The sequence below is a fragment of the Acipenser ruthenus genome, chromosome 11 (assembly GCF_902713425.1).
Source record: "Acipenser ruthenus chromosome 11, fAciRut3.2 maternal haplotype, whole genome shotgun sequence".
Lineage (NCBI taxonomy): Eukaryota > Metazoa > Chordata > Actinopteri > Acipenseriformes > Acipenseridae > Acipenser > Acipenser ruthenus.
Window position 1 is genome coordinate 25475442 of NC_081199.1, and position 25920 is coordinate 25501361.

General features: G+C 41.9%; 1 protein-coding gene across 1 annotated transcript; it reads right to left on the reverse strand.

Annotated features, from left to right (window-relative positions):
• Nucleotides 1-697: 697 nt before the first annotated feature.
• LOC117426723 (uncharacterized) lies at nucleotides 698-25417 on the reverse strand. The gene is made up of 5 exons (XM_059033423.1): nucleotides 25396-25417; nucleotides 4869-5222; nucleotides 3648-3734; nucleotides 2080-2171; nucleotides 698-1656 (listed from the first exon to the last, which is right to left on the reverse strand). Exons 1-5 carry the CDS (start codon nucleotides 25415-25417, stop codon nucleotides 1534-1536), a joined length of 678 nt encoding a protein of 225 aa, XP_058889406.1. The 3' UTR covers nucleotides 698-1533.
• Nucleotides 25418-25920: the final 503 nt, after the last annotated feature.

The following is a 25920-nucleotide window of genomic DNA, read 5'->3' on the forward strand; positions in this document are numbered from 1 at the left end:
GGTGTACTCTACTTCGCTCAATCCAGACTGTTGTCATGCTGATGCGCTGGGGAGACCGCACTGTGGTTGATCCCCGGAGCCAGCATTGCAGCCGTTGTGTGTGCTGATGCGCCAGGAAGGCAAATAAGCTGATCCCTAGAGCCAGCATTACACTTCAGCCATTAACACCAGACAGAAGGATATCTACATCATCATATGGAAGGAAACATAAATGGATAGAGACACATATAGATCACATTAGTTTACTGTAAAGCTACGTCTTAGTTGGTGCTTATCTTGGCGAGAGCCGAGTTCAAATCAGCATGAAGTTTTAACATCTCGTGCAATGGAAATCATTTGTTCTCCATCATGCGAGCTATATCATTTACATGAAACGTGTGTGTGTGTGTGTGTCATTTCCCTCTATTTGAATATGTTCTCTGTGCATTGACTATTTCCAGAAGGGTCAATTAAAGGCTGCCTTTTACAATGTTCTATAGAAGTCTGCACTATTCCTCAGGAGGGTTGACTATTAAAGGAAAGCAGTAAAGCAAGGTAAAAGGATAAAGCAAAAAGAGACTAGGGTGGAATAATAGTGCAGCTTTGTAAGTACTGAGAAGCATGGAGAAACGTATACATCACAACGATTTCATACAAAGGAATACTGAATAAAGAAAGAGACTTTTTATTGACATAAGTTTTATTAAGTTTTGCAGATTAACAAAAAGCCTATCAATATTAAATTGTGTTTTACACACTTCCACAACAGAATGCACAGGAAATACATTATAAATATGAAAATATATTGTTATTATTTATTACGTTGTGAACAAATATAAGGCTTGAAATGCCAACAGGTGACTGCAAATCTTTCCAGTCCCACTGTGGAACTGAACAGTTTATACAGCGTTGTCTATTCTGAAAATGTCTTCCACTGCTATGAAATGTAATAACTTAGAACTTTACTGTTTATATGTCATTCAGAAAATATATAATGTGGACAAGAAAGGAATATTCAAATAATAGATAAAAGCAGATAACAATTCCAGTATAAGATGTAACAGACTATATTCAGATAAAATCGTAAAATAACAAAAACACAAAACCCAAACCCTTGCAGGTCGTTTGTAGCTGGCTCTGAGCTGCTTTTCATATGGAGCTGGTCTCATGGAGGGTCTTTCTGCATGAAAAACATTATTTTTCGTTCCTCCTCTCAGTCTGTTACCAAAACCCTCTTTCTGGCTCCAGGGGTGTTGATAAGGGTTAAATTGAAAACTAAATTACATTGCAAGCAATTAAAAACAAGAAGCTGCTGCTAAAACCACTACTTTATTTAACTGCACTCTTTAAAAACAAAGTCACAAAAAATGTGCTAATGTTATAAATTCTAATGTAACCTGGGGTTTAAATCTTGCTGTTTCGTTTGAATTGATTAATGCAGGCATACTGTATGAACGAGCGAGTCATCACCAAACTGTGTCTGTGATTATTTAATGCAATAAGAGCTTGTACATCCATGGTAAAATGAAACTGTAACATCCCTCCTGCTTGTCACTATTCACAAGTGTTCCCTGTGTTCTGCTCTTCCTGCTGCGGGTGGAAAATCACTCCGTCCTTTTCTAGCCAGTGAAGAGTGGAGCCGCTCATTGGAATCTGCTTGGAGAGCAGCTCCTGGACCTGAAACAACAAGTCATGTGCTCTCATTATGTGCGCTGCAGCATGTTTCTTCAGTTGGCCCCACCCACTGTGGTTCTGTATTGATCTATCATCAGTCCCCATGCCTGATAGTGCTGCCTAAGTATTAACATGTCCATACTTGTTCAGAATATCCTGCATTGGAATCACTGATCAAGGATCAAATGAAAAAATGGAACAGGATTTTAAGAATTGGCCAGTATACTGCAATAGCTATTCAGATGTGATAGATGTTTCAATGCTTACTATTAATTATTTATTTATTTTTATTTATTTATTTATATCTGTATGGGTATGGTATGCAAAACAGGATATAACATGAGACTTGTCCATTTTTGTCTCCATTCTTATTACTACCTATAAATATCTTGAATAGGTGTTTGAAGTTGTAGTAATGCCGCTTACCTTGTCTAGAATGACTTTATGCAGAGGGGGTTCATTCACATCCACTGAGCCTGCTGCTCTTATACTAATTCTTACAACGTGTCTCCTTTTCTCTGTGAAGATAAACAACAGTAGACATAATTAACATTAAATAGAATCCTCTCTCTGTCTCATATGTCAAATTGCCTATTCAATAAAATTATCTAACAATAAGTCAAAGTCAGAACAAAAACTGCCTGTCACTTTTTTAAAACTCATTACAAATGTGAAATGTGTCTATTCAGGGAAGACAATTTGAGATGAGAAAATGAGAACATCCAGTATGTACAGTAATTTATGTAAAAAGTATTCATGTGACAGGAATGATGAGTGGTGACGTCATGGCAGAAGCAGGAAGGAAACTGACACCAGGGAAGTACTGCAGTTGAGGCGGCGTTTGCCGTTTTTATTAAGCAAATAAAAAAACAAATAAAATATTTAAACAGAAACACTTGCTCACAGAGCGAAAATAAAAGGTTTAAACAAAACAAAATCACAAACACAAAAATACATAAACAAAGGTCAGGCTGGGCAGATTGCCTTCACTGTTCCTATGTTTCTTTTATTAAGTTTCGTTTTCGTTTTTACTCGCCGTCTCTCTGCTCTCTCGTTCCTCCTCTGAACTCCCACCTCGAGCTAGAGAGCTGCAGGCTTTTTATAACAGGTGACCATTATTATTATTATTATTTATCACAATTGTTACAAGATTTCACATTATACAGATATCACATTATTTTTACATACAATTACCCATTTATACAGTTGGGTTTTTTTTTTTTACTGGAGCAATCTAGGTAAAGTACCTTGCTCAAGGGTACAACAGCAGTGTCCCCCACTGGGGATTGAACCAACAAATTAAATCACCTAATTAATTCGGGAGATGGCCAACTTCTGCACGAGTTTCTAAAATGCTAAGCCGTAAAAATACAAAACAACCGACGCTTCGCCGTCATATAAATACTGTAACGACCCGGACAATTGTATTGTTGCAGGACTTGTTGTCTGTCCCGTTTGTCTTGTCTATCTTTTATGTTATGTGTATTGTAAGGGGAACGGGTCACGCCGTTAGTTGGCAGCGGGAAAAGGGGGACTGCAGACCATGGGTCGATTGGTTGAGCCGGACAGTGGCGGGAGATGAGGGGAGGTTATATAAGGTGGTGGATGAGTGACAGCGGGGGGAGAGACGGGGAGTGAGAGAGAGTGACAGCGACTAGAGAGAGAGATAGCAATAGAGGATAAAGAAGGGTTTGTTGTTTTAGTGGCGTGAATTCCGGACCCTGACAGGAATTCTCTGTTTATTAAAATAAAAATTCGAGACCGAGAGTTCCACACTGTCTCCGTGAGTCCTGCTTCATAAACCTGACAAAAACGCTACAATACAATTAATCATAATAAACAAACACAAACTAACACAAGGGTGGAGGGGGAACACCCGTTCTGAAAATAAATAAACAAATGAATGTACAGGGCACCTCGCCCTGTTACAATTCAATATTTATTTATTTCAATACTATTCTTACTGCTATTAAAATGACCACATACTAACATACCCAGGTTGTCAGGGTTTCCAGTGGACTGTTCTGGAGTTGATGTGATTCCAGTTGTCGGTTCTAGAGTGATCTGTATTGTGGCTGGATCTTGTAAATCAATGCCATGGAATAAAATTAGATCAGTTATTGTCATATTAATCTATAGATTTAAATACATTGTTAATATATACAGTATGACAGCTCAATTGTATCCTTCATATGCCAGTTCTCCTTTATAAATCCAAGTAAATGAAAGTGTGTGTGTTTGCGTCTCTTTCTATTCATCTGTCTATACACACATACACTCTCATTTATTTTAATTTATATTATACATGATCTTCCCAGATTCTCCCCATTGGTGGCTGGTGACCAAAAGAAAATGTAGAGGCAGAAAAAAGGCAGAGGGCTTGAACCGCTTGTTATTACTGTATTATGACTGACAACACTTTTCATATCTTCTTAATGTTTTACCCCTATGTGCCTGTTTAACGCATATTCTCCACTAGCCAACAGTTAAAATAAAACAGTAGTCCATTATAGTTTATTCTAATAAACTTTACTGTCAGCGTATGTTTAAAAATGCACTCTAATATAGCATTTTGATTTCAAGACCGTTCTCCCCTGTTCAGCCATCAAAATAAAGATGTAAGGAATGCATTGACAAAAATTTGCTCATTAGTATATAGACTTACTTAAGGACTGGCAACTCTGAGATGGTTATTAAAGTAAAAAAGAGAGTACATTATGAACGTGGCATTAAGCTATGTGGATTGTATGCAGGTAGAAGACAAATGTATTCATTCAGCAATTTGTAGTTATTAATCACACACTACTTTTTATGCAGATGTAAGGCTGAAACGATGGGACATTATTTCTTAACAGACGCCCTTATCTTTTAGCCAAGCTCAGTGTATCAGGTCTGTATGGATTGTAATTCTAAGTTATGCTAATCAGAATTTCATGAGGACATTTCATATACATTCTACCCCAGGTTTAACATACCCAATGAGATCATTAACTGCTTTAGGACTTGGTTGGAGGTTTAATTGGTTCAACTAAACAATTAAAAACATGGTTGTAACCAAGACCTGTAGTAGAATTTATTTATTTTATTTTTTTTCATTAGGTCGAAGGAGAAATAGGAAATAGGATGATGGCCGCACTGTTATAAATTTATAAAGCCTCTATTAAAGCATGTTTTAGTCAGTATTATACCTAACAATAAAGTGAGCTCATACTTACCAAGGTAGCACAGAGGTTTGTAATTATTACTACAGGGTTCCAGTTCATACAGCTTGTGGTTAAAGCACGCAACAACACAGCCACTTCCTGAAGACAGCGCCCCAGTATAGTTCACTGGATTACCATCTGAACTTTTCCACTCACCAGACACTGTATACAACCCAGTCCAAAAGTGATCACCGACAAAACCTAATAAATCATTCAGCTCCTGACTGTTTTGAATGTTGACCAGGTCTGTGTAGTGCTGTTGACAGTACAGCCTCGCTCCAGCCCAGTCTGTCACTGTGTCCCCCACAAAGTACTTCTGCACCCCAGAGCAGAGAGGGAGCAAACTGAAAACTGAAAGACAGAGCACTGTTAGTCATACAAGCCTGCAGCTCATGAGCAGGACTATGAAATAAGTGTTGTGAGAATGCCATGGTACAATTTACTGTGTCATATATGGGAAATACAGCATGCTATAAAATGGACAAATTGTAGTAGATATGACCAGATAGACAGACTAGCTCATTGGTGACATTTGGAAGGCTGCAGAAAGTTGAGCAAGCAATTTTGTCTTGTCACGGCTGCTTTGTATGTTATTAATCATGAAAGTCAGGGGCTGGGTTTATGACATAGCATGGACTTCTTGTATGGAAGTTAGTGACAACATTTAGCAGTATTTAACAATGAAAACAGCATTGACTCGATGAAACACGGGCATGGAAAATGGAGCTCTTGAAATGGCAGTTTTGAAGTTTTGTTTACCTTGTAGTTCACCTTGATGCTAAAACTTGCGCTGTGTCATTAGTAAAGGTAGGTTGTATTTAATAACAGCTGCATTCTTATTTGCAAAATACTTTCATTTGTATTAGTGATTAGAAAAAGGTGTTTGTGTAGGCACTCTGGAATTAGACACACGTCAGAATAATATTCTTAACCACTGATTATTTTATTCCCAAAATTAGAACATTTTTGATGGAAGGGGTGTTTGTTAACAAGTCGTTTTACTTTTTCACTGCTGATTCAGCCTGTTGTGTTGGAGACTTGCTTCCTCAGAATTAATTATTTCTATGCTTCCTGAACATTTCTCTCTTCCCATTTGCACACTAATACTATACCAAACTAAAACAGTACTTTTTAAAAATAAGAAAACCTCTAGTCGTTTTATTATTCGGTTGCTTTTCGTTTTCTCTGCAGCATTACTCTCATCCAGGGTTGACAGATTTCTGACAGAAAAATAGCGACCTGATTCTTAAAAACAAGCCCAAACAAGACCAAAACAACCGCAGCATATCGAGTATGGGTGTTTATGCAAATTCCAACCGCGGCTCTTAAAAACAAACCCAATCCTGATTATTATGAGCGGACTTGGCAACTCTACTCTACGGAAAAAGACTTAGGGCCATGGGAGAAAAAAAAAACAAAATCAAAATGTCGTCTTTAAAACTCAATTTCGACTTTACAAGGCGAAATCCCGTGTTTCTAAAGGCGAAATTTAGTGCTTTTAAAGGCAAAATTTCGTCTTTGAAAACACGAAATTTCGACATTTTACAACCAGCTGGGTCATGGGAAAAGCCGGAGGAGGAGGTGGAACTCTTGCTGACAGCATTGCGACCTGAAGCATCAAATTAACTTCCGCCATGGTTTTAATAAAGAAAATGCATTTCTCCACATATCTCTTTGAAAAAGGACTTGAAGTTTGGAGTACGCATGTTTTACACAGGATGGATCAGTAATTAATCTAAGTTTCTCTTTAGGCAATATACAGTTTTTAATTAAGGTTGTTTTATCAATAAAGAGCGCCTTGCCCCATTGATAATTTTTATACTGCATAGACAAATGTCTCTTACATACTTAATTTGCATTGCGCCAAACGTATGTCTATTAAGTATTATAATGACATCACCAGTGTCTATAGTCATTCAAGGTGTCATTCCTATATGCAGAACGGATTGTCCCAAAGAAGTTTTACACATCTGTATCGAACATGAAAATGCCCATATTCTTTATACATAATAGTGACTTTACTAATGGGCGCATCAATTGGCGTCTCAATTGACCACCTTTATCTGCTGTCAGTATAATGACTTTGTTAATGGGACACCGGCCCTCCAGGACCAGGATTGGAGACCCCTGCTTTATGCTTTACTATTTGATTGTTGATTTGCCACGTTTTGATTTTTGCTTTTATTTATTTAATTGATTTTCTGTATAAAAACGCATTGCCCCAGGATGATGGCAAGTGTATCATATTAAGGACATATCTTAGGAAAAACTACACACACAAAAAAACAACATCGTATTTGCGGATCATTAGTGCTGTGCGTAAACGGTATATTGTCAAACTATTAGTGCAATCCATAACCCAGGTAAACAATGACACATTGTAATTGATATGAGAAAATTCCATGTTTTTGTATTTTTCCATGAATAAAAATGAGCACGGACAAAGAAACCTTCAGAATCGTAGCAGCTTCTCACCACTTCTCGCCACAGACTCCCTTATCAAACGGTTAGGTTGTTGGTCTTCCAGTGCTTACCAAGTTTACATTAGAACAAATATTACAGATCCTAAAAATGCTTTTATAAAAATATGCTCTTAAGCGTTAGTAGCCTCCCCGGAGGAAGGGCAATCGAATCAGCCATGGAGGTTTATTTCCCAAAAATGGGTTTTGTTTTCCTCGCCTGCGCACTGATGATCATTTGTTAAAGGTTGGGGGTCTCCTCCTCGTCCAGTCGGCCAGGCAGCGAGCCCTCAAACCAAATTAGGTTTGATGCCAAATTAATGTGTATATACAATATACTTATCTGTAAAATCGCATACTCTGCATTCTCCACAATAAATATTTGTACTAAAACATTTTGTGATTGGTGTTTGTCCCGATCTACTGAAATAGCATTTGGTGGATGTTCATGTTGGATTTTCACAGGTGGTAGGAAGACTAGCCCAGAGGCAGAGCATCTACTTCTGAACATCATCGCATTCAATTTATGTAGCCTTGGAGGAAAACACTTTAAATACAGATTTCTAAATGGACTGGCTCCATTTAGTTGGAACTACTGAAATAATAACTTGCTGTTCTACCAAAGCAAACAATGATTTCCAAGTACCAGTATTGAAAATATACCCTGAATTAAAGACTGCCTTTAGATAGTCAACTACTAGGTTTGTCTGTATCTGAAATGCTATTTTTTCCACTTAAACATTTAAACTTATCCCTGAACAAACGTAACACAGCCAGCACATACCGTAAAGTACAGCAAGGAGCATCCTGAGACCTGTTCTGCATTGGAAAGATGTGCAAATAAATCATTGAGACCTTAGGCTTGTATAAGGAACTATGGAAATGTGCCAATTTGTTTACAAGTATAACACCGTGTAACAATTTTTTTTTTTTTGGTTCCTGGGTAGTAAGTGTTATTTCCTAATTGCTTATGCCTCAAAAGTATAGAAAATGGCTATTATTCCCCGCAAACTTTGCTTTTGTGACCAGGACAGTGATATTTTGAAATTTACCTATTTTCCAGAACAATCCAGATAGATTCAGTGCTGAGTAAACTTGGAGTAACTTCTAGAACTTTCTAGAACTTTCCAGTAATATAAATAGTAGTATAAATACAGGGGCCTTAAGCCCACCAGTTCAGTTTAGTTCCAGCTGCCTAAGTGGATACATATCTGCATTTTTCTGAGATGGCATCAAGGTCATAGGAGACTTCAAAATGGTGGCATTCCTGATGGGTCTCCAAGGCGGTTTTACCAAGTTTCCCTGCTATCTTTGCCTTTGGAACAGCAGGGACACCAAGGTGCACTACCACAGGCGGGACTGGCCACAGCGGACCGAGTTCTCTGTGGGGAGGAACATCAAGTGGGAGCCACTGGTGGACCCCCGGAAGGTGCTGATGCCACTGCACATCAAATTGGGCCTTATGAAACAATTTGCCAGAGCTCTAGATAAGGAGTCGGCAGCCTTCAAGTACCTTCAAGACTTCTTCCCTAAGCTGTCTGAGGCAAAGGTCAAAGCCGGTGTCTTCGTCGGACCACAGATAAAGAAGATCCTGGAGTGCAATGAATTCCCCAAGAAGCTCACTAGTAAGGAGAAAGCGGCTTGGAACAGCTTTGTCACAGTGGTTCGGGGCTTCCTGGGCAATCACAAGGCCGAAAACTATGTGGAGCTGGTTGAGACTCTGGTGAAGAACTCCGGCACAATGGGCTGTAGGATGTCCCTCAAAGTCCATATCCTTGATGCTCATCTTGATAAATTCAAGGAGAACATGGGACCGTACTCGGAGGAGCAAGACGAGCTCTTCCACCAGGATATACTGGACTTTGAACGCCGCTACCAAGGACAGTATAACGAGAACATGATGGGAGACTACATTTGGGGGCTGATTCGTGAAAGTGATTTACAGTATAATCGTAAATCTCGGAAAACTACTCACTTCTAAATCTTTTATAGTCATTTTTGTATTACTTTAGTATAAATACATGTTAATTTGGATTCATATGTTGTTTTTTTCTGACTTTATGTGAACGAAAAGACACAAATTCGCCCATTTTCTCATTGGAAATAGGTAAATTTCAAAATATCACTGTCTGGTCACAAAAGCAAAGTTTGTGGGGAATAAATAGCCATTTTCTATACTTTTGAGGCATAAGCAATTAGGAAATAACACTTACTACCCAGGAACAAAAATTGTGTTACAAACTTTAGGGAAATGTACTCAAATACAGAAATAAGCATTTGTATTTGCATGGTGAAATTCTATACTTAAACACTGGGCAGTATGGCACAATCACCCTTAAAACCTGACCAATGATTTGTACAAAAATGCAAATGTAATTTTAAACATCCTGGCTGTGTGGTTTTACTATGCTTGAGGACTCCAGCAGCATGACTGTTACCTCAGTGTACAAGCTCATTTCAGAGCAGGCCGCTGCTCAATATAATAACACTAAGGAAAGTTGACAGAGATATAACTTGGAAAAGTAGGCAGTAAAAGAAAGTAAAAGGATGCAGCTGTCAAAGGGAAGAGGATAATAGCCCAGCTCAGAGTGTACTGGCAAGCATGGTGACACTCGGTGACACTGTGGTAAAGATAGAGCAAAGCAGAAAGCATGGTAAAGCACTGGAAGTATGGTATCCTCTAACCCAGGCGGGTCATCTAGTTTGGCTTTATTGGCGGTTTTGACTGGATCGACAGTAACACTTACACCAATCAGATGGTTGCATACAGTGCTTGTAGCGATCACGCCCTCTGACAGACTGCTATGCAGAACAGAGATAAAGAAGTGCTGGACAAGGGATATAATGTGTCACATGTCAAAGTGGATGTGAGAATGGCAGTAATGAAGCCAATTTGCTTGAAAACATTATAAAAGTAGACCAGACATTTCCCTCAATGGATTTAACAAATCTGAAATTGATGATGCGATCAGAAACCTAGAGGCACTGTAAACTGTGCTTGCTACTGTAGTAGGACTGTTCACCTTTTTTATGTTAAGCATTTTGTCTGGTGTGTTGTTTTTTTTTGTTTGTTTGTTTTGTTTCTCAATAGTAACAGCCAAAATTATTTGTGTAACAAAATGTTTGATTGTTATTGTCAACTAAGGGTATTTCAGGGGATGTGGCCAAGCGATCTGTTCCTTTTGTTATGGTTACGAACAGACCTGTAAAAGGAGTACAGCGATAAGATAACCGTGAGTGTTGTATTTTGTGTTTTATAACTGTTTATTTGTAATTTATTAGATGACTAAAGCATTAAAACCCAAACTACTGCACCAATCACTAATCACTGTGTATTCACCACCAGCACAGGAGCACCGCGAAAGGACAAGGAGCCATGCCTGGACATTGCCTTTGTGTATTACTGTTTTGGGACTGAAACCTAGTATTTCGCTGTGCAAACTACACATTGCTGTGTACTTGCTAGTGCTATTATTGAACGGTGCAGCTCTGTCTGTGTGTAATTGTTGGAGCGCTGCATCACCTCTACACCTGCACACTACAAACCACTTTGCCACAATATGTAACAAATTAATGCACTTACCCGTCACACACCGATTTCCGACTCATCGTTTTCTGATACAAAGCCCATCTCTTCAATGTTACTGTTTATCTGATTATTCGTCGCAGCCTGCGGTTTTTTTTTTTTCAGGTTTTTATCGCATACTATTTTTATTATGCAGTTACACAGGTGCTTCCTCCAGTTTAATCTGACGAAAATGCAGCAAAAACAAAGCGAATGAGATCAGCTACTGTAATGTAAAATAGTTCATTAAACAGTTTTAGATACTGTGGTGTATATTTTTTTGTCTTAGTTGCTTTTCATTTACAGTGAACTGTGACATATTATGACCTTATCGAGTATTATATTCTGCAATTGTGAATACTGACTTTGGATACTGTTAATTTTTCAAACTGTTATTGTGGTGTAGTAGGTTTTTTTTTTAAATCTTTTGCTAAATTGCATTGCCTTTTTATGTTTAGGTACCATTTTGATTTGATTTTGCAGTTGGGTAGTTAATGGGGAATTTTACATACTGCTACAATGCCCTCTCTTTTGGCAAGTGATATTTTTCAGAATCCTATCGTTCTGAATTAAAATACTGTTGAAAATATAGTACTGTACCAACCACAGTACATCTAAATGGAAGCCTACTTATTTTAACTGACAAGGGTTGGAACAGGCCAAAATGAAATAATCAGATGTGTCACACTCGTTTAACCGGCACTTAAGTCAAAGTTTTGGATATGTGAGTGCTAACTGTATTACTGCAGGTATCGCAAAGTCCATAAACAAAACAAAACGTTAAAATAAATTGGTTCAGCACCATATAAAACTGAGCTGACTTTGCCAGTGCTAGTCTATTAACCAGCCTTTATTGTTAAAGATTTCACACGTTACAATACTGTACTATAATTACTGCTAGTACTGTGATCATTGCACTGTGTTAAGTTGTGAACCATAGCAAAGTTTTAAAATTAAGAGCTATATGCATATCGTAAAAGTGTACCGGTATATTAAAATGAAGGTCCATATAAGAATGATAAATTACTGTAACTGATTAGAAGGCCTTCTTTGTTGTCCACAAGTTGCTGCATTTACATTGTAGATGCTATAATGAGTTACTGTATGAGATACTTTTAGCAGATATATTTAATTAAGTAAACATTTATTTTAATGTTTTTGTAATTAATAGACCAGCTCTGTGTGACATTTTTTTTGTGTGTGTGTGTGAACGTACTAAGTTAAAAACTTCAATTCAAAAACCATCAAAATCCCCCAATGTAAAATCCACCGAATTTAATAACAGACAAAATTTCCTGTTGTACTCTATATGTAAGGTTTATAACACCACGGCTACCTGTCATTTGTGGGAAGAAAAATAATTAAAGACAAAACCAGAAACTTGTATTGTGTATACATCCACAGTGTAATATAGTGCCTAATGTAATTTAATTTATTGTTTCCTTATTAAAAATAAATTGCACATGTCCATTTATTGTGAATTTCTGCATCACGTGACACGTCACTAGAAACGAGAGGTCTTAGCACAAGCTGATGATGGATTTTATTTGCAATAATTAAAATAGTGGACTTAAATCCTAAGAAAGCAGTCATATTTACAGACTCATTAAGTGTGCTCAATGCTTTAAAAGGATATTTTGTTAATAGGAAGGATATCATTTTTGTCATAATTCAAAGAAACAAGGATTGTACAATAAAGGTGATTTAAGTTAGGTTAGTATGGATTCCAGGGCATTCTGAAATGCAAGAATTTGGTTAAAAAGGCATAAGATTGATGTGGTGATTCCTCTGGGATCTCAGGAAATGGAAGTTTTTGTTAAAAAAAAAAGCAATAGTAAAAGAAGAGATAGGATAAAACTGTAAAAGGAAGGTTTTCTTATAATATTCAGAAAGAGGTTAATAGCTGGATAAATAAGGGATTGGGCAGGAAAGAGGAAATATATTTGGATAGGCTAAGGATTGGACATACTACTTTGAATGAGCATTTATTTAGATGAGATAAACATATCAATGGTTTATGTGAGAAATTTAAAATTCCAGAAACGGTGGAACATTATGTAAAAGTGTGAGAAATCTGAAGAACAAAGAAAGAACTTAGAGGAAGTTGGTGAACATGGGTGTAGTGTTGTGAGTGTTACAATGAAGACACTAGTAATATAAGTAACTGTTTATATTTTAAGACTCTCTCGCTCTCGTGCTGCATGTCCAACTGTCAACGCTACTTAAATAACATTCTTATCTAGCCACATCTTTTGTAAGACTACATACATACGTCACTGTCTGACATATAACAATCACTAACTGGAAGCCAGTCTTTACTAGACTGACGTCACTACGTTACATCCCTTCCTTCTTTCTAGTTGTTTAAACTTAGGTTTGACTAATTACACAGACTCTTTTCTACGCTTTCTAATAAACTATTTACATTTAGATTTAGGACACTGAACAAGTTACGTTCAATCATTGTTTTGATATCCATACTGTCAGTATTTTTGCAATCTCTGCATGTGGGGTTTTTTTTCGTATTGTTGCAGATGTTGAGGTCTGTCTCGTAGGGTATCGTCGCTGTTTTTCAAGCGGCTGAGTAGGTGTAGATGATGGTTCAGTCACAGTGTCGTCATCTTCCTCGTCTGTGTTGTCTGAGAACTCTGATGAAAGATGATATGGTGTAGGGATGAGCTTGAAGTGGGAAGAGTTGGTTGTTACTTGATGGCCCTTGTAGGTTGCTGTAATCATGGATCCTTTTGTGATCACTACAGTATGCAGTTTGTTGTTGAAGGGTGTAGAAAGTTTGTTGTCTTGGTGTTGTTGAAGGAGAACTGTATCACCTGGTTTGATCAAAGACTGCTTGGCATAAAAACGAGAATCAGCATATGTTGCTTTTTGCATGCTGGTCAGATTGGCAAATTGATTCTATGTAGGTGTTGTAATTTTTGGTAGCTGAGTGTGAATTTGGTTTGCCAAAAAGGAGCTTGGCTGGTGACTTGGTTGTTGTGCTGTGTGATGTAGCATGATAATTTCTCAGAAACTTGTATAGTTCTTGTTTCCAAGGTTGGCCTGCAGCTGTGGTGGCTGTAATGTTTTTCTTCAAAGTTCTCATGAAGTGCTCTGCAGTTGCGTTTCTTTTAGGCCAATAGGGGTGATTTTTCCGATGTTGGAAACCTAGATAGTCGCTGAACTGTTTTTAAGTTGTCCCTCGTGAATGACGGTCCATTGTCCGTCTTTACTTGCTGTGGAATGCCAAATGATGAGAATATTTAATTGAGAACGGGTACAGTGCCTTGCGAAAGTATTCGGCCCCCTTGAACTTTGCGACCTTTTGCCACATTTCAGGCTTCAAACATAAAGATATGAAACTGTAATTTTTTGTGAAGAATCAACAACAAGTGGGACACAATCATGAAGTGGAACGAAATTTATTGGATATTTCAAACTTTTTTAACAAATAAAAAACTGAAAAATTGGGCGTGCAAAATTATTCATCCCCCTTAAGTTAATACTTTGTAGCGCCACCTTTTGCTGCGATTACAGCTGTAAGTCGCTTGGGGTATGTCTCTATCAGTTTTGCACATCGAGAGACTGAAATTTTTGCCCATTCCTCCTTGCAAAACAGCTCGAGCTCAGTGAGGTTGGATGGAGAGCATTTGTGAACAGCAGTTTTCAGTTCTTTCCACAGATTCTCGATTGGATTCAGGTCTGGACTTTGACTTGGCCATTCTAACACCTGGATATGTTTATTTGTGAACCATTCCATTGTAGATTTTGCTTTATGTTTTGGATCATTGTCTTGTTGGAAGACAAATCTCCGTCCCAGTCTCAGGTCTTTTGCAGACTCCATCAGGTTTTCTTCCAGAATGGTCCTGTATTTGGCTCCATCCATCTTCCCATCAATTTTAACCATCTTCCCTGTCCCTGCTGAAGAAAAGCAGGCCCAAACCATGATGCTGCCACCACCATGTTTGACAGTGGGGATGGTGTGTTCAAGGTGATGAGCTGTGTTGCTTTTACGCCAAACATAACGTTTTGCATTGTTGCCAAAAAGTTCGATTTTGGTTTCATCTGACCAGAGCACCTTCTTCCACATGTTTGGTGTGTCTCCCAGGTGGCTTGTGGCAAACTGTAAACGACACTTTTTATGGATATCTTTAAGAAATGGCTTTCTTCTTGCCACTCTTCCATAAAGGCCAGATTTGTGCAGTATACGACTGATTGTTGTCTCCCACCTCAGCTGTAGATCTCTGCAGTTCATTCAGAGTGATCATGGGTGTGGCGGAGTGTCCCGCCCCTATTTATTATTATTTGTATTTTTGTTTGCGGCGCGGGTAAAAGCGCCGCATCTTTTGTTATTATATTTAAAAGCCCCGTGAGGATGCATGGCTGATCAGCTACTGATTATTTAACTAGCTGACAGTCATGCATCCTTACCAAACGCGTGCAGACTCTGGCCGGGGGATAATAAGATAATTACCAACTAGTTAAATCCCTCGGCCAGAGTATATAAACCAGCAGCACTCTGCACTCGGGGTTTTGAGAGTGTAGAGGAGAGTACGGGAGAACGGAGAGAGAAAATAACATTTAAAAAAACAATTGCTAAAACGTGCTGGATTAGCCAGCACGACACTTACTTGTTTGTTTGTTTATTCGTTTGGCCCTCGCGCCTTTTTGTTTTGTGTTTTTGTTTAATATTTTGTTTTGTTTATTAAATACGCTGAGTGCCGCAGCATTCAGCTTCACCCGCCCATCCACTGTTTGGTTTGAGTTACTTCCTGGTCCGTGACGTCATCCACATCACCACTGCGAGCCAGACTGTCACATATGGTGTCCTGCGTGGGACAAACAACGCCTCCAACAGCCGGACCAGGATTGAAAAGTGCGTTTTTTTTTGTTTGTTCGTTTTTTTTTTTCAAATTAAAAATGGGGAAAAGTAGCCGGAGGAGAAAGCAGCAGCAGCAGCAACAACAGCAGCAGGAGGCGCAGCAACATCAGCCTTACCTTGCCACACTGGATATCTGCCTCACCTGCCTGAAGGGTGAGGAGTGGTGCTTCGCGGTTGGTGAGGTTGGGCACGTGGCACCAGACCAACCCCCTCCATGGCAGGAGAAAGAGGAGCCAGAGCGTCCAGTGAGGGAGGACCTGCATCCTCCAAAGAGGACGAATGCACTCTCCTCTGAGGGAGTCTGGGACTGGCTGGTGGAGCCGGGGAGGGATTATGAGGAAGCCCTCCCTGCAGTGATCAACCTCCTGTGGGCAAGAGATGGGGAGCGCTGGGAGGCCTGGGAACAGCAACACCACCCAGCTTCCCTCCCAGACATCGCAGCCATGGTGTTCAACTACCTGGCTGCGGATATGGGAGAGACCCTGCTGCTGCCATCTCCAGCATCAGAGGGAGAGGAGCCATCGCTGCCGTCTCCAGCGCCAGAGGGAGAGGAGCCATCGCTGCCGTCTCCAGCGCCAGAGGGAGAGGAGCCATCGCTGCCGTCTCCAGCGCCAGAGGGAGAGGAGCCATCGCTGCCGTCTCCAGCGCCAGAGGGAGAGGAGCCATCGCTGCCGTCTCCAGCGCCAGAGGGAGAGGAGCCATCGCTGCCGTCTCCAGCGCCAGAGGGAGAGGAGCCATCGCTGCCGTCTCCAGCGCCAGAGGGAGAGGAGCCATCGCTGCCGTCTCCAGCGCCAGAGGGAGAGGAGCCATCGCTGCCGTCTCCAGCGCCAGAGGGAGAGGAGCCATCGCTGCCGTCTCCAGCGCCAGAGGGAGAGGAGCCATCGCTGCCGTCTCCAGCATCAGAGGGAGAGGAGCCATCGCTACCGTCTCCAGCATCAGAGGGAGAGGAGCCATCGCTACCGTCTCCAGCATCAGAGGGAGAGGAGCCATCGCTGCCATCTCCAGCATCAGAGGGAGAGGAGCCATCGCTACTGTCTCCACCAGCAGAGGGAGAATGCCTGCTGGTTTCGCCTCCACAGCCTGGGGAGGAGCCCGAACGTCCTACGCCCGAGTGGGAGGAGCCCGAACGTCCTACGCCCGAGTGGGAGGAGCCCGAACGTCCTACGCCCGAGTGGGAGGAGCCCGAACGTCCTACGCCCGAGTGGGAGGAGCCCGAACGTCCTACGCCCAAGAGGGGGGAGTCGGTGCGTCCACAGCCCAAGAGGGAGGAGTCGGTGCGTCCACAGCCCAAGAGGGAGGAGTCGGTGCGTCCACAGCCCAAAGAGGGGGGAGTCGGTGCGTCCATAGCCCAAGAGGTGGAAGTCTGCGCTTCCACAGCCTTAGGACCCAAGCTGCAGTCCCAAGAGCCAGAAGGGGAGGAGTTACAGGCTCAACCCCCTGAATTTTTCTGGGGGGGAGAAGGGCAGGATGCTGGTGTTCCCCAGCAGCCTCTATTTATGCTGCTGAAGGGAGCACGGCACACACCAGCCCAGCCGCCACAGCAGAGGGAGCCAGCACCGCCACAGCCTCCCTCTGAGTGGCCAGCATCCGCCCCATCGCCTCTGCCTCCACCACCACCAGGAGCAGAGCAGCAGGAGCTGCCTCTGTCTCCACCACCACCAGGAGCAGGGCAGCAGGAGCTGCTTCTGTCTCCACCATCACCAGGAGCAGAGCAGCAAGAGCTGCCTCTGCCTCCGCCACCTCCACCAGCAGAGGGTGAATGCCTGCTGGTTCCACATCCACCGTCGTGGGAGGACTGCTTGCCCCTCCCACCTCCACCAGCAGAGGGTGAATGCCTGCTGGTTCCGCCTCCACCGTCGTGGGAGGACTGCTTGCCCCTCCCACCTCCACCAGCAGAGGATGAATGCCTGCTGGTTCTGCCTCAACCGTCGTGGGAGGACTGCTTGCCCCTCCCACCTCCACCAGCAGAGGATGAATACCTGCTGGTTCCGCCTCAGCCGCCGTGGGAGGACTGCTTGCCACTCCCAGCTCCACCAGCAGAGGGTGAATACCTGCTGGTTCCGTCTCAGCCGCTGTGGGAGGACTGCTTTCCCCTCCCACCTCCACCAGCAGAGGGTGAATACCTGCTGGTTCCACATCCACCGTCATGGGAAGGACTGCTCCTGCCCTGCCTCGCACCACCCAGGGATGCCTGCCTAGCATCGCCTGGGGCTGCCTGTTCCACATCGCCTGGGGTCGCCAGGGATCCTGCTTCGCCTGGGGTCGCCAGGGATCCTGCTTCGCCTGGGGTCGCCAGGGATCCTGCTTCGCCTGGGGTCGCCAGGGATCCTGCTTCGCCTGGGGTCGCCAGGGATCCTGCTTTGCCTGGGGTCGCCAGGGATCCTGCTTCGCCTGGGGTCACTACACTGTGGTCGGAGCCCCACGGAGGGGAGCTGCCAGCCATGGAAAAGGGGGGGGAGGTCAGGAGACCAGCTCCCCCAGCCGCACTTTCGCGGCAGGAAATACTGTGGCTGGAGCCCCGTGAAGGGCAGCTGTCAGCCATGAAGAAGGGGGGGGAGGTCAGGAGACCAGCTTCCCCCGCAGCAATTTCGCTGCAGGAGAAAGGGTGGCCAGAGCCCCACGGAGGGGAGCTGTCGGCCATGAAGAAGGGGGGGCAGGTCTGGAGACCACCCCCAAAAATTTTTTGGCCAGAGGAGCTGGCCGGTGCGCGGGCCATTGGAACACTACGGCTGTTTGGGTGGGAGGAGGACATCCCACCGTGGCCGCCACCTTTGGCCCGTTGCTGCCCCTGTTCCTGCGCCGGGACTGCTGACCGGGACTTTGGGGACTAAGGGGGGAGGTGGCCGAAAAGGCCATGTGTGCTGCGCACAAGGGGGGGCATGTGTGGCGGAGTGTCCCGCCCCTATTTATTATTATTTGTATTTTTGTTTGCGGCGCGGGTAAAAGCGCCGCGTCTTTTGTTATTATATTTAAAAGCCCCGTGAGGATGCATGGCTGATCAGCTACTGATTATTTAACTAGCTGACAGTCATGCATCCTTACCAAACGCGTGCAGACTCTGGCCGGGGGATAATAAGATAATTACCAACTAGTTAAATCCCTCGGCCAGAGTATATAAACCAGCAGCACTCTGCACTCGGGGTTTTGAGAGTGTAGAGGAGAGTACGGGAGAACGGAGAGAGAAAATAACATTTAAAAAAACAATTGCTAAAACGTGCTGGATTAGCCAGCACGACACTTACTTGTTTGTTTGTTTATTCGTTTGGCCCTCGCGCCTTTTTGTTTTGTGTTTTTGTTTAATATTTTGTTTTGTTTATTAAATACGCTGAGTGCCGCAGCATTCAGCTTCACCCGCCCATCCACTGTTTGGTTTGAGTTACTTCCTGGTCCGTGACGTCATCCACATCACCACTGCGAGCCAGACTGTCACAATGGGCCTCTTGGCTGCATCTCTGATCAGTCTTCTCCTTGTATGAGCTGAAAGTTTAGAGGGACGGCCAGGTCTTGGTAGATTTGCAGTGGTCTGATACTCCTTCCATTTCAATATTATCGCTTGCACAGTGCTCCTTGGGATGTTTAAAGCTTGGGAAATCTTTTTGTATCCAAATCCGGCTTTAAACTTCTCCACAACAGTATCTCGGACCTGCCTGGTGTGTTCCTTGTTCTTCATGATGCTCTCTGCGCTTTAAACGGACCTCTGAGACTATCACAGTGCAGGTGCATTTATACGGAGACTTGATTACACACAGGTGGATTCTATTTATCATCATTAGTCATTTAGGTCAACATTGGATCATTCAGAGATCCTCACTGAACTTCTGGAGAGAGTTTGCTGCACTGAAAGTAAAGGGGCTGAATAATTTTGCACGCCCAATTTTTCAGTTTTTTATTTGTTAAAAAAGCTTGAAATATCCAATAAATTTCGTTCCACTTCATGATTGTGTCCCACTTGTTGATTCTTCACAAAAAATTACAGTTTCATATCTTTATGTTTGAAGCCTGAAATGTGGCAAAAGGTCGCAAAGTTCAAGGGGGCCGAATACTTTCGCAAGGCACTGTATGACTGTCCTTGCTGATGTGGAAGTTACCATTTCCACCACTGGGTATCTGGAATATTCATCGATCACGACTGACAGGAATGGTAAAGAAGTCTATGAAAACGTGTAACCATGGCCCTGGAGGTAAGGTTGTCATCTGTAAAGGTTCCATTGTGTTCTGGGGTAGTGAAGCTTGGCATGGGATACAAGACTTAATCATTCATTCAACCTGTTTGTCAATCCCAGGAAACTTTCTCACGCAAGAGCTGTTTGGTCTTGACAACACCTAGGTGTCCTGCATGAGCTAGTGACAAGGCCTGAGCTTGTAGACTTGTTGGTTCTGGTTCCTCTCAGTATGATGTCAGCTGCACGTGAGATTGTTTGTTTGTTTGTTAGTTCATGTCTTATTGTGTGGAAGGCTTTGAGTGTATTTGTCTTCTCTGGATAAATTGTCATTTTAGTTCCAGTCACCTGTATGTAGATTGTGAGCTGTTGAAGTATTGGATCTTTTGCAGTTTCTAGTTGGATGTCCTGTATTTTCATGGCTTGGGAACGGCATTAGTTGCTGAAAATGTATATACTCTTCTGCACTACTTGATATTTTGTTGTGTTGATTAGTTGACTGTGTTAGCGGGTGTATTGACATGTAGTCTGCTTAGGAGAGCTGACATTACAGAAAATGCTCTCCTAACTTATTTTAAGTTGGCATATTACAGAACGTTCCTAACTTGGTCATTTCCTAAGTTTCTTTCCTAACATTTAGGACTAGGGAACTTATCCTATCTGTCGGTTAGAAAAAGAAAATTGTTAGTTTTGCAAGATCTGAACAAACCATGCAAAAAACTAAACAAAAAATTATGCACATTTATTATTGTACTTTAGATTTAAGTTTTCTATTGCACAAATATTTCTGGGCATTTAGGTCTTATTATATACAGCATATTCTATAGTGACCATACTGGTCAATTTGTATATTTGGGCTACATGTAACGTCTAGATCTAGCCCCACCTCCCGGTGGTGGTTCGTGTTATGTATGGGACAGCATGGAGTTGGAGTTTGACTCACTCACAAGTTACTGTTGGTGATTATGATTATTGATATTTGAAACTTTACTGAGTGATAAGATATGAAGTATTCTGTGTTGATTCTGTTGTGTTATTGTATTACACAGCAAGACGCTCCATTGAACTATAACTTTCTTTCACACCAGTGGCACGAACATATCACAATACTGTTATTTATTTTTAGCTTTACTTTAGCCTGTGAGATTGTGTGCTGGCATTCCTAATTAAAATAAAATGGTGTTTATGACCTGAATTGAATAGTGGTATTTATTTATTGTTAACTAGATTTTATTGTAGATTTTTCTGCGATCAAAACCTTATTCTCTTCCAGAGTAAAATTTAGAGCGCTGCGTTTCTTTGCCACAACTCCACATTGTGTCTTTTTTTTTTGTGAGCTCTCGAACAAACCTGGCGCAGTAGTTTGCCATGCCCAAGAGACTTTGCATTTCACTAGGCTTGTTTGGTGTGCTGAGGTTGTTGATGGAATCTATTTTCTTCAGATGAGGAGTTATTCCATTTTTTGAAAAAATGTAACTATAGAATTCCAATGAGCTTTTGTTAAATTCACATTTCGGTTTATTTAGTGAGGCCTGTGTCGTGAAGTCTTTGGAATGCTGTTTTGAGTGCTTGATCATGTTCTTTCTGGGTGACACCGTAGATAAGGATGTCGTCACTGAAAACTCCTGGTATGCCCTGTAAGACAAGCTGTATTGTGTTTTGAAACACTTCTGCAGCTGATGTGCCAAAATTGAGACGCTTGTAGTGTCTGAGTCCTACATGTGTGGAGAAAGTAGTTCTGTATCTGGATTCTGGTGCAAGTTCCAGTTGATGATATCCTGCGTTGAGATCCAGCTTGGAGAAAACAGTAGCCCCATTCAAATCATGTATTATGTCATCCACTGTGGGAGAGATATGACATTCTATTTCACTGCTTTTGATGATTCCCAGTGTTGTAATAGAGTTCTTTGTTCCACTTTCTTTCTGATGTGGAAAGATATTCTTCTGTGTGGCTATACTACTGGTTGCACGGTTGTGTCCATCATTATTAGTATTATTATTATTTATTTCTTAGCAGACGCCCTTATCCAGGGCGACTTACAATTGTTACAAGATATCACATTATACATTATTTCACATATCACATTATTTTTTACATACAATTACCCATTTATACAGTTGGGTTTTTACTGGAGCAATCTAGGTAAAGTACCTTGCTCAAGGGTACAGCAGCAGTGTCCCCCACTTAGAACTGAACCCACAACCCTCCGGTCAAGAGTCCAGAGCCCTAACCACTACTCCACACTGCTGCCCCCTGTCCATGTGTAGTTTGACTTGAAAGTCTTTCAGTTTTACCTATTTCGTTGAATAAGTGAATATCCTGCAATAAGAGGATGCTATTTCTTCAGTGTTGTCCTTGGTATATAATTGATTATGTTAATCAATCCTAGTTCTGATGCTGTGTGGTAGCTGAGTAGTGATCCATTGTTTCCTTTCACAACAGATAATGTTGCAGGTGTGAGTTTTCCACTTGATTCTACATTAGTGTCGAACTTGCCTTTTAGCTCTAACGCTGTAGTGGATCCATGTGGTGTTATTTTGATAATTTGCTTTCCTTAGCTTCATCAAATGTTTCAATTTGCAGTACGCAGTTTCATCAAGTAGGTTCACACTGGCTCCGGAATCTGTCATCATCTTCACTGGTATTTCTTGTATGTTGATTATGGTTAACGGTTGTTTAGGGTAGTTTACATTGTTATAGTGTATAAATATTCTTATGTGCTGGAACATTCATTTTCGTTCTCCGTCGTTTCAGCATCGTCGTTAGTTTTAGATAGAACTTTGTTGATTGTTGATTTCACTATGTAACACAATTTTTGTTCCTGGGTAGTAAGTGTTATTTCCTAATTGCTTATGCCTCAAAAGTATAGAAAATGGCTATTATTCCCCACAAACTTTGCTTTTGTGACCAGGACAGTGATAATTTGAAATTTACCTATTTCCAATGAGAAAACAGCGTTCACATAAAGTCAGAAAAAAACAACATATGAATCCAAATTAACATGTATTTATACTAAAGTAATACAAAAATGACTACAAAAGATTTAGAAGTGAGTAGTTTTTCGAGATTTACGATTATACTGTAAATCACTTTCACGAATCAGCCCCCAAATGTAGTCTCCCATCATGTTCTCGTTATACTGTCCTTGGTAGCGGTGTTCAAAGTCCAGTATATCCTGGTGGAAGCGCTCGCCTTGCTCCTCCGAGTATGCTCCCATGTTCTCCTTGAATTTATCAAGATGAGCATCAAGGATATGGACTTTGAGGGACATCCTACAGCCCATTGTGCCGGAGTTCTTCACCAGAGTCTCAACCAGCTCCACATAGTTTTCGGCCTTGTGATTGCCCAGGAAGCCCTGAACCACTGCGACAAAGCTGTTCCAAGCCGCTTTCTCCTTACTAGTGAGCTTCTTGGGGAATTCATTGCACTCCAGGATCTTCTTTATCTGTGGTCCGACGAAGACACCGGCTTTGACCTTTGCCTCAGACAGCTTAGGGAAGAAGTCTTGAAGGTACTTGAAGGCTGCCGACTCCTTATCTAGAGCTCTGACAAATTGTTTCATAAGGCCCAATTTGATGTGCAGTGGTGGCATCAGCACCTTCCGGGTGTCCACCAGTTGCTCCCACTTGACGTTGTTCCTCCCCACAGAGAACTCGGTCCGCTGTGGCCAGTCCCGCCTGTGGTAGTGCGCCTTGGTGTCCCTGCTGTCCCAAAGGCAAAGATAGCAGGGAAACTTGGTAAAACCGCCTTGGAGACCCATCAGGAATGCCACCATTTTGAAGTCTCCTATGACCTCCCAGCCATACTCATCATACTTCAAGGCGTCCAGCAAGGTCTTGATGCTGTTGTAATCCTCTTTGAAGTGCACCGAGTGAGCCAGGGGAAGAGACGGGTACTTGTTACCATTATGGAGCAGCACGGCTTTGAGGCTCCTGGATGAGCTGTCAATGAAGAGGCATCACTCATTCTGGTTACAGGCGATTCCGATTGCCTCGAACAGACTGGTCACATTGTGGCAGAAGCAGAGCCCATCTTGACGGGTGAAGAAGCTGGAAAAAGGTTGGTGACGCTTCCTCTGATCTGCGACTTGCACACTTTCATCCAACAAGTTCCACTGCTTGAGCCTAGACGTCAAAAGCTCGGCATTGGACTTGGTGAGACCAAGATCTCTAATCAAGTCGTTGAGGTCTTTTTGCTTGGGGTAGTATGCATTTCTATCCTCAGCTCCACCTCTGAAATTGTCATTTGGATCTACAACGTCTTCCTTGCTCTCTGACTTGCTGCTCTCTTCTAAAGACGGCTGCTCTCTCTCCAGAGGAGTGGGTACGGGGAGCTCATGGCAGTGTGGCACCGGGGCAATGGATGAAGGAAGGTCCGGATACGTGATAGCAGGTGCATTCTTGCCAGTCCGACATTTGGAAGGGTCCACCATGCAGAAGTAGCAGTTGCTTGAGTGGTCAGTGGGTTCCCGCCAAATTCTTGGGGTAGCGAACTTCATGGCTCTCTTTTCCCCTCTGTACCATACTACAAAAATACATTTATTTCACCCATGACTAATGTGAAAGAGATTCTCACAACATTTTTCATATATGATATATTTTTTCAATAACATTGAAAATTGTAAAACATTTTAAAATTAAAAACTTTTACAATTTTAAAAATTTTAAAATATTTTATAACATAAAATTCCGAGCAACAATTGTCCATCTTACCTTGTTACCCACTGTTTTTTTGCAGTGCTCGCAGGTGAAATGAGGTGCCCAGGGTTTGTCTTGATCTCCGACAGGCATGCCGAAATATGCCTTGTAGGCCTCACACATCTTAGCAGATGCTTCCACGGAGTACTTTTTCGCCCTTGTCTTGATAAATTGGCCGCAGACATAGCAAAATGTGTCTGCCGGATGCTTGCAGCCTCTTGATGCCATCTCAGAAAAATGCAGATATGTATCCACTTAGGCAGCTGGAACTAAACTGAACTGGTGGGCTTAAGGCCCCTGTATTTATACTACTATTTATATTACCGGAAAGTTCTAGAAAGTTCTAGAAGTTACTCCAAGTTTACTCAGCACTGAATCTATCTGGAATGTTCTGGAAAATAGGTAGATTTCAAAATAGCACTGTCCTGGTCACAAAAGCAAAGTTTGTGGGGAATAATAGCCATTTTCTATACTTTTGAGGCATAAGCAATTAGGAAATAACACTTACTACCCAGGAACAAAAAAAAAAAATTGTTACACGGTGTTTTCTTTTGTGTGATTTGTTTTCTATTTCACGGTCTTTACTGCCCTCTTGTGGTTTTGAGTGGCAGTGCTTCGCAAAATGATTCCGCTTTCCGCAGGAGTTACATGTGTGCTTCTAGGAGGGCAACATGCTTGCCCACCTTTTCTGTGGGAATGTGCCTCCGCAGTTGTAACAGGTATTTTTGTTGACTTGCGTTTTGCTTGTGTTTTTGTTTTTCGAGTTCTTTGTGTTTTGTACCGTCTGCGCTGAGCAATGTCATCGCGGCATCTGTGAGCTTTTCCGTCTGTTCAATATGTTTGGCTTGAAACTTGGACATCTCAAATGTTCTTCCGAAAGCGAGTAATGCAGTTAAGGTTAATGTAGATTCTCTTAAAGCTTTACGTCGTGCTCTCGATGAAGAGCACTAGTATTTGCGATTTTATTTCTCTATCAATGTCCGTGAATTCACAGTTGGCTGTTTGCTGTCTCAGTCGTGCGTGGTACTCCGCTAACGATTCTGTCTGGTGTTTGTCTAAACACATATTTCATATTCAACATTCTTTTTCTGTATAACATATTAAACTTTTCTACTGCTTTATTGTAATTTTCAGCGCTGTCTGTATTGGTTAAGGTAGCAAATTTATCATACACCTTTTCTCCGGCAAAATGCAATAACATGGCCCGTTTTTTTGTATGCTGTTTTCTATGCTGGAAGCAATTAGAAAGTTCTCGAACCTTTTGAAGCCATTTTTTCTATCTCGGCCCTACAGAACACGGGTCTGT

Coding starts and splice junctions, on each gene's coding strand:
- LOC117426723 (XM_059033423.1), bottom strand. CDS start 25,417: ATGACATTGCTCAGCGCAGACG. Junction 3,735..4,868: donor CAAACCTCTGTGCTACCTTG/GTAAGTATGAGC, acceptor TTGATTTACAAG/ATCCAGCCACAATACAGATC. Junction 2,172..3,647: donor TGGAAACCCTGACAACCTGG/GTATGTTAGTAT, acceptor TTATCTTCACAG/AGAAAAGGAGACACGTTGTA.